This window comes from Vombatus ursinus, unplaced genomic scaffold (assembly GCF_900497805.2).
Source record: "Vombatus ursinus unplaced genomic scaffold, bare-nosed wombat genome assembly UNPS02014798.1, whole genome shotgun sequence".
Lineage (NCBI taxonomy): Eukaryota > Metazoa > Chordata > Mammalia > Diprotodontia > Vombatidae > Vombatus > Vombatus ursinus.
Genome location: NW_020954576.1, coordinates 79,149,878 through 79,159,322, shown reverse-complemented (window position 1 = coordinate 79,159,322; position 9,445 = coordinate 79,149,878). Strand labels below are relative to the sequence as shown.

Below are 9,445 nucleotides of genomic sequence, written 5' to 3'. Positions count from 1 at the left end.
CCCCTACTTCTGTTGAGGGTACCACCAATAAAACAAAACTACATTTTTATAAAATGTAATAAAAATAGTATTTTGAACAGTCCTGTCACCAGAAATATAGTTATCAAAAAGTGACACAATTTACTGTACCTGGAGCACCTTCAGCTGTCTGTGCCTGGGCTGTTTTGGCATCTCCATTTTCTTCAGGGTTGTTCCTCTCCTTACCAGCATCAACCTTTCTCTTCTAGAAAGTTATCTAGATTCATGTTCTTAGAGACATCCTCTCTTCTACACTGTCCCTCACCCCATATAACCAATTCTATGTTCACATGTCTCATAACCATCTCCTCCTCTCTACTCATATGGTCACTACCCCCGTTGCCTCTCTCCTGGACAATGGAAGTAGCCTCCTAATCGGTCTCCCTGCCCCCAGTCTCTTCCTCTTCCATATATCTGATATTCTTTTTTTTTTCTTTTTTTGCTTTTTTGGGGAGGCAATTGGGGTTAAGTGACTTGTCCAGGGTCACACAGCTAGTAAGTGTCAACTGTCTGAGGCTGGATTTGAACTCAGGTCCTCCTGACTCCAAGGCTGGATCTCTATTCACTGCGCCACCTAGCCATCCCCTGAGGTGATATTCTTGCAACAGAGGTCTTCACCATGTTACTTTCCTATTCAAGGTTTCAGTGGCTCCCTATTACCTCTAGAGTCCAAAACAAATTCTTATGTTTGGCATTTAAAGCCCATGGTATCTAACCCCAACCTGTCTTTCCAAACTCAATTCCCATTACTTCTTCTCATGTGCCCTACATTTCAGTCAAACTGGCTTATTTGCCCACAATACAGTTCATCTCCTATCTCTGTGTCTTTGAGTGTGCTGTAATCTCTGTCTTGAATACTCATCCCTAACTCTTAGAACCCCTACCTTCCTTCAAAGAAGCTCAAGAATCCCTCCCCTCATATACACAAGGCCTTTCCTGATCTCCCCAGTTATTATTGGCCTCACCTAAAAATTACTTTGTATTTACTTTAGATTTTGTAGCGACATCTGTTGACATGTTGTTTTCTGCCCTCCCTCTCCCAGTCACCTACTGTAACCTTATGAAGAGCAAGAATTGTTTTGTTTTTAGTCTTTGCATTCACAGTGTCTAGGTGCTTGTTGGCTGAATGAATGAATGAATGAATGAATGAAGAAACCAGGAAATCCCAAGGATTCAGAAGGCAGGGCAAGTTGAAGGTCAGGAACCCAGACAAGCAGGAAAAGCAGTAGGCAGTGCGCACCAATGGCAAGGAAAACCTTTTGCCATAGTCAAGGAGTTTCATGGGCTCTCTGTCCTGGAATAATGTACCATACTAATCACATAACTTGCTTGGGGGCTATACGTGGTATATTTACATGGATACTCATGGTGGGTGGGAGTGGGGACAGGCCGTGGGAATGGAGGTAGAGTTGCCTGTGAGGTTAATCTGGCAGGAGTAGAGAATTAGGTCCTGACCAGTGTTGACTGACTGGAAGCCCAGGGCCCTAATTAAACTCTCATACCTACAGGTCTCCTGGCATTTATAGTAACCACTAAAATTGGGGATGGAAAGGGAAGGCAGAGATCCAGAGGGAAGAAAAATGTTCAGCTTTCTTGGACTTCAGCAGCCTTTTCAACTCCAGAATTGGATTCCCTAGGGCATGGCTTCTTGAGTTCCTCTGCACCCACTCACCCATCCCAAAGTGTCCTTGGATAAATTTTGAGGGGCCTGTGAACTTGGAGAAAATGCATTTTTACTTTTACTAACCAATGACCAAAATCCAGCATTTCCTTCAATGATGAGCATAGGCAACAATATATTCTAAGAACAGGTACACCAGGTTGCCAGAGTGGTCTTTGACGAAAAAGGTTAAAAACTCCTGCCCTGGGGAAGGCTGGGCATTTGATCAATGACTTGAGGGTAGCCTAAACTTTTCACTAGGAGATGGAGCAGGAAGAGGGATGAGCCTCTACTGAGCTTCTAATCCTGCTGTCCAGGACAGGAGCAGAAGAAGCATCACCCCCACATTCTTCTGTGATCTGAAACCATGAAGATTTGCCTGGTCAGCCAATGAGCATTTACTAAGAGCCTGTTACATGCCAGGCACTGTTGTTGGCTGAATGAATGAATGAATGAATGAAGAAACCAGGAAATCCCAAAGATTCAGAAGGCAGGGCAAGTTGAAGGTCAGGAACCCAGACAAGTAGGAAAGGCAGTAGGCAGTGCGCACCAATGGCAAGGAAAACCTTTTGCCATAGTCAAGGAGTTTCATGGGCTCATGCTAAGCACTGGGATTACAAAGGAAGGCAAAAGACAGTCTCTGCTCTCAAGCTCATAGTCTAATGGGTGAGAAAACATGGAAACAACTACCTGCAAACAAGATATATAAGCAGGATAGATTGGAATTAATCAACAGAGAGAAGGCACGAAGCATTAGGGATCAGGAAAGGCCTCTTGTAGAAGCCAGGAGGAGGTGGAGAGAAGGAGAGAGACAATTCCAGGTATGAAGGACAATCAGCGGAAATGCCCAGAGTTGGGAGATGAGGGATCTTGTGAATCGTTTGCAGTTGACAGATTATCTTTGTTAAGCACTTCCTTTCTTGGTCTCTTTCCCTCCCTCTATTCTGTTCCTTCATTTCCTGGTCAAACAGTTTTTGGTTGGGAGCTCTTATGCTGGAATTGAGTAAGGAACCCGTCATGGTTCCTAGAGCTCACCCTTTCCAGGAAGCTCTCTAAAATAAGGCATCTGGCATAGTGCCTCTCAAAACTCCAGCAGAATCACAGAACATTGGAGAAATGTGCTTGGGGAGCATGTAGAGCAGCTCCCTTATTTAACAGATGAGTAAACTGAGGCCTAGAGAGATGAAAGGCTCACCCAATGTAAAGGAGAGGAAAATCCAACCTCTTTTCTCTCCACCCTTCTAGATCTGACTGTGTTCACTTTAGGGGGAAGGGGAAGAAAGCTCTACTTTCTGCTATCATATAATACAACTTATATCCCTTCAACATCAACTCTTCCTAGTCAGAAAGTGTTTTAAACCTAGGATCTCATTTAATACTCCCTACCTCGAGCAGGGGTGTGCAGGAGTCAGCTCTAAGAGGAGCGTGAATCAACAAATGCTACATAGGAGGGAGGGCTTGATTCAATGTTTTGTTGGTTGCCTAGCTTTAAGAAAGTAATGGAAAAAATGTTAATAATGCAAATTAAATCTTAAAATGTGTCCTGGTCTTCAGAGAGACAGTTGTTAAACATTCACCAGCCTATCCCTGCCAGTGAGGCAGGTAGCCAAATATGAAAATTCCCAAATACAAATCTTACTTTTCCAGATCAGAATAGAATGTTAGAGCCGAAAAGAACCTTAATAGCATTTAGTCCAATCCTGCTCATTATACAGATAGGGAAACTGAGTCTTGGGTCTGGGGAATGACTTGTTCATAGTCATATGGCCAGTAAGTGGCAGGGCCAGGATTAGGAGCCTGTCCTACAGCTCTACCTAGCTCAAGGTACCCTTGTCACATTGCTTTCAAACTCCTCCATAGAAAGGGAGCAGGCTCGTGTCCATGTGATATGAATGGAGTAAGAATGGTTGTAAAACGTTTTCCATCCTGGGGTTCCTATTCAGCTACCCTCCTCAGGTAAGGCATCTCCCATCTACTTCTACTGTGTCCCTTCTTTGTCTAAAAAATTGGAAGTAAAGCAAGGGTGATGAACAGTAATGAAGGGAGAGAAATAGATAGAATTACATCTGGCTTTGAACTAGGTGGGGGTATATAATCAGGAAGAAAAATCATATAAGATACGTGCTCTTCGATCCAGTGACACTGGCTTCCTGGCTATTCCACCTCTCTCGGCATTTTCTCTGGCTGTTCCCCATGCATGGAATAATCTCCCTCCTCTGCTCTGACTACTGACCTCCCTGGCTTCTTTTAAGTCCCAACTAAAATCTGACCTTTTACAGAAAGCCTTCCCCAACCCCTCTTAATTCGGTCTTTCGATGATTTCCTGTTTATCCTGCATACAGCGTGCTTTGTATATATTTGTTTTGTATATATTTGTTGTTGTCCCTCCCGTTGGATTGTAAACTCCTTGAAGGCAGGGGCTGTCTTTTGTCTCTTTTTTAATCGCCAGAGCTTAGTATAGTGCCTGACACATAGTTGGTGCTTAATAAATATTTATTGATTGTTTGAGTCCTGCCATTTTGTACATATCTTATTAGGAACTTCATGTCTCATTGTTAGATAAAGGCCAAGAGCTCCCATCTTGGTGGCTGTATGGGAGACTCTGTGTTTATTCCAATAATGCCATTCTTATGAGAAACCTGGTTGGAATGCTTCTTTGGGAATTTGCTTCCAGATCCGGTTTATCAATTGTGCACAAAAAATCAGACTCAGTACTTTACGGTCATTCCCCACATTTAGCCAAAAAATGTTATTACTCAGGGTGATCATCTACTTCCTACACCAGTCGTGGGCTACAAATGGCTTTTAGTCATTTCTAAAAATTAAATCTGCTTTCCAAGGAAGATTTGCCACCACTGAACAGAGTCAAAAGAAACACTTGCAACAGAGTCTGAAAGCAATTTTTTAGAAAGCACTCCCAAAATATTTTGAGAATGGCAGGCTCAGTCATAATACTCTTGGGATTTGTAAGTTCTGGTGTTTTTGCACAAAAGATCAGGTTTGTTAGTTTGGGGTCACACTTCAGGCATCAAGGGCTTTCCTGCTCATCTCCTGGGAGTTTCAGAAGAGGATTAGGAATTCAGTGATTTTTCTCATTAATTTTGGGGGAGAAGAAGGTTGAGATGTGTGTATTCATCATGGAAGAGATGATACCAAACCTGGGAGCAGGTTTGAAAACTCAGTCCACCAATTCAGCTCAACAGCTCATCTGTACTTATTGTCTTAGATCCCTGAGACCCTGAGAAAATAGATTCCTTGCCCTAGGTCACCCAGCTAGGAAGAGTGAAAAGCAGGACTCAAAATCAAATCTTTTCACCTTTAAGACCAGCCCTTGAGTCTCTCTCATTAACAAGACAGATTTATGTTCATTAAAGCATTGGAGATTGGGGGGCAGCAGGGTAGTTACTAATAATTTACCAAGAACAATTCCCAGGAAATGGAAAATTAGAGAAAATGTGACATGAAAAGCATTAAAATTGTGAACTTAAGAGCATTGCTCTGTATATTTATTAAATAATTAATACATAATACTAACTTTTTGAACCCCAGGATGCTGGGGATCATACATTTAGAGCTGGAAGGGACCTCCAAAGTCATGTAGTTCTCTCTCATTTTACCCAGAAGGAAACTGATTCCTAACTAATTAAGTAGACAAAGGTGGAATTTAAACTTGTCTTCCGATTCCAAAGTCAGTGTTCTTTTTACTGCAGCACTTTCCACAGAATGCCAGGTGTTGGATATGTCCCCTGCCCAGTGAATGATAGCACGCCCTGAGCCATGTGTATATATACTCCCCAGACAGGAGATTGCCTCTACTGATTATTTCCACCTCTTCAAAATCGTTACAGACAGGTCACTTTTGGCACACAGACCCAACCTGAATCCATCGAGATGTCGTCATAGGAAAGGATGATAGTAATGGAAAGAATGAGGGAAAAGACAGAGAGGATGGCAAGGAGGTCAACCCCAGCTAAGTGTCTTACAGTCAGTCAGTCAATAATCATTTATTAGGAGCTGACTATGTCTGTGCCAACTTCTGCCTGAGACCTATGGCTATTCCTTACAGGTTTGCTGAGGAATTAGAAATGACTTCCTTGTAGTTCTAGCCTTTTATACATGACCTCTATCAGTCAGAGGAAATGGAGAGACCATCTTTCAGTAGCTTTCAGTTTTAAAAAAAATTTTTTTTAAAGCACAGTACTTTGTGTTTTCAGCAAATATCCTTTAACTGGGGGGCCAATCCGTGGTGGTTGATTACTTAAAATGAACGCGTGACTAGAGCTCCTGCCTGTGCCTGGGAATTTGGCTTTTATGAAATTGGCAGCCTCATCCTATGCTCAGTTCCCCAGGCCCCCGTGTGCCTATCCCTCCTCCCTTTGGATATTTCAAATGTTCCTGTGATCATCCTTTTCAGACAGTGTTTTTCTTTCTCTCTTTTTTTCCTCTCTCTCTCACGCCTGCTTCACATCTTCGTACTTCCTATCCAGTTTCTCAAGGTGAGTCTAGGGTGGCCTGGCTTCACCCATCGTCTTATTGGGTCACACAGGAAAATCGATCTTCCAGCCCTCCCCCCCCAATTAATTATCAAAGGGATTTTCCCAGACCCAGACCACAGGCATCCAGTTCCAAGAGTCTATGCTTCAGGGTCATAGCCACAGAGGGGAGTCTTATAGACCTTGTCCAGTATAGGGATACCAGGCTCCCAGCTGGTTCCATTCCCCTCTCCTCCTGCCCTCAGTTACTTGGAATATTCAGGAATATCCACTGTTACTTTGGCCTATGTCTGAAATTCTACCATTATAGCCTTTGCCCCCTGTTAAAATGCAAGCATTCCCGGAGAGAGGAAGTAGGTTAAACTATGCTAGTCACTGACACCACAGTGTTTATGAATTTATCAGACTTGTTCCAGAGAGCAGATTTTGATAAGAGAGAATTGGTGGAGAGAATTGGACACTAGCTGCCTGAGGAATGAGGGAACCAGGGGGTATAAGGGGAAAGCCCCAGAAAGAGGAGGCCGGAGACAAAGAAAAATTAATTTCACCAGCTTCACGATTTCTCCAGGACAACCTTGGAGGGAGGGGAAGCTTTATGGTAGCTCTATTGCCAATGGGACACAAAGCACTTGACTCAAAATTCTTGGGGGACCATCAGTTCATTAGTGAGCATCCTTCCTCCCACAGCTTTTCATGGGGCTTTGAAGGCCCTACATTTTTGTTCCTCCTTTTAATACCTGTAGCCCTTAACTCAGAGCTGTTGTGAGGCTAAAATGAGTTTAGTACATGTCTAGCCTTTTGTAAACTTAAAAGTGCCATACAAATGTCTGCTATTGTTGTTGTAACGTGGAGGCAGCGAGGTGGCTCAGTGGATGGAGCTCTGGGTCTGGTATCAGGAAGACCGAGTTCAAATGTGCCCTCAGATACTTAGTAGCTGTGTGACCCTGGGCAAGTCGTTTAGCCCCGTTTGTCTCAGTTTCCTCATCTGTAAAATGAGCTGGGGAAGGAAATGGTAAACCACTCCAGTATCTTTGCCAAGAAAACCCCATGCATGGTATTAGGGTGCTATGGTCCATGGGGTCATGAAGAGTTGGACTGAACAACAACATGGTTTACAATGGCCCCTTTGTCCAGGATCAGGCCTGCTACATTTTCCTCCCTTAGTGTTATTTGATACCTTGATGTGACTGGGGAGTCTTTTTCCTCTGCTGCTGACTCAATACCCCATTGACCGTGTTCCTCCTTTTTTTTTCCTGGGGCCCCAGCTCTTCCCTAACACCAGATAAATTTTTACAGAGGGATATTTACTTCAAAGACACAGCAAGAACAAATATTTCCCCTAATATCTTAGGAGCATAATCTCACCTCTACGACCTCAGTCTCTGGGGAGGGAAGGGAGATTAAACTCGAAGTTTAGTTTTGTTCTTATCTAACATTAGTCTTACCGAGTTCATGTCTAAAACCCAGCTGAGCAGGCGTCTCCAAATCCTTATTCTTTAGGACTTTGCTGCTGAGCTGACTGTAATACCCAGCCTAGATTCCTTCACTTCCAGATCCCTGGGGCCATATGAGCTAATGGGGCTTGGGGCCCTCCCATGTGGGAGTGAAGAAATTCTTCACTCTCAGACAGAAGTATAGTAAAAAAAGTTCCCCTCACTCATCTCCCACCTCACCCTGTCAAATTTAAAGACTTAGTCAGTTCTGGATACGCAACCAATGGAAAAAGAATGCTCCCAACCACCCGGTAGGCCAATGTAGACTGTCTACACATAAGCCAGTTCTCCAGGCTTGCAGAAACATCTTCCGTGTGGATGACATCATCTTAAGTGGTCAAGGCATTCACCACACCCACATTACACTAATTTTTAAAACTAGGTAAGAGGTAATATTTGCATAATATTTCACATTTACAAAATGTTTTATGTCTATTTACTCATTTGATCCTCAGTAGCTCTTTGAGATATGTAAGGAGGGCAAATGTTCTGGGTTCCTATTTTATTAGAAACCTAATAACTAATAATAACAGCTGACCTTTATATTGTACTTTTTAAGGTCTGTAAAGCCTTTTACATATATTACTTTATTTGATCCTCACAACAACTCTGGAAGGCAGGGATAGGTGCTGCTATTATTCCCATTTTACAGATGAGGAAGTGAGAAGCTGAGAAAAAAAACCTGCCCAGAGTCACAAAATTAAGTGTCCAAGACAGGGTCTTCCTTTTTCCAAGTCCAGAGCTCTACAGATGAAGAAACTAAAGCTCAGAGAGGGCAGGGGGATTGTAGATTTTGTGATGGAAGGGGCCTTAGAGCTCATCTAAGCCCATCCCCCTCATTTTACAGCTTAAGGTATTTTTGTCCAAGGTCACATCAATTTATAAGCCAAAGGGCAGGGACTCAAAATCAGATCAGTTGATTCCAAATCCAGCCCACCTCTTTCTACTGAACCAGGCTGCCTAGGTCAGGGTTGGGACCATAAGGATTATTTTGTAAAACACAAAGCAGTGGCCTCATTCTGCCACAGGGGTGAGGACAGGACCCCACACTCCACGTCAGTATGAACTAAACAGGGAACAGTAATTCTAACCACATTTTCTCTTCTTCTTCCACACAGGCTACAAGGAACAGGGCATCCCACAGCAGCTGTGAGCCTCAGAGCCACCAGCAGGGAGTCCAGAAGAGACTGTGTTAAGCATCTTTGGGCCAAAGACCTTGGTGTTTTCTCTTCTGGCTTTTCATGGGTTTGGTGTGGGGTTTATTTTTTTCTTTTGGTGAGGGTTTGGGGAGGGATTTTTTTAAAAAAAAATTTATTTATTTTGAAAAACACTATGTTTTTCTCAGCAGGCACTGGGGGGCAGCCTCTCTTGCTGACTCTTGAGAGAGCTGAAGATAAAAGGCATTGTAGGAAAGGGTGAGGGACTCTGAAAGGTGAAGAAGGGGGCTCTGAAAGAATGCCCCAGGAGGTGCCCTGGGCTTTGGTAAAAGACCTAGGCTCTGTGGAATTTTTGGGCCAGTAACTAACATCGGGGCTGGGGGGAAAGGGTGTTTCCCTTCCCTGTTGATGGCAATGGGGCACCAGAGCTGCAGGGACAGGTCAAGAAATAGACACATACATTGTAAGCCTGAGTTAAGCAGACTAGGGAATCTTTATCCTGGCCTCCCAAAGAACCTCAACGTGTACATAGACTCAAAGTCCTTTGATGGTGGGCCTTGGGCTTTTATTCACTGGGAGCACTAGAGCTGGGAAAGGTCTGTCTCTTACTCCAAAGTCCCATTA

General features: G+C 43.5%; 1 protein-coding gene across 1 annotated transcript in view; it reads left to right on the top strand.

Annotated features, from left to right (window-relative positions):
- LOC114049529 (protein stum homolog) overlaps nt 1-9,038 on the top strand; it is a 99,984-nt gene extending 90,946 nt beyond the window's left edge. The window contains exon 3 of the mRNA XM_027870767.1: nt 8,783-9,038. Within this exon, the coding sequence (XP_027726568.1) occupies nt 8,783-8,817 (35 nt within the window). The 3' untranslated portion in view covers nt 8,818-9,038. The remainder of the gene's footprint in view (nt 1-8,782) is intronic.
- Nucleotides 9,039-9,445: the final 407 nt, after the last annotated feature.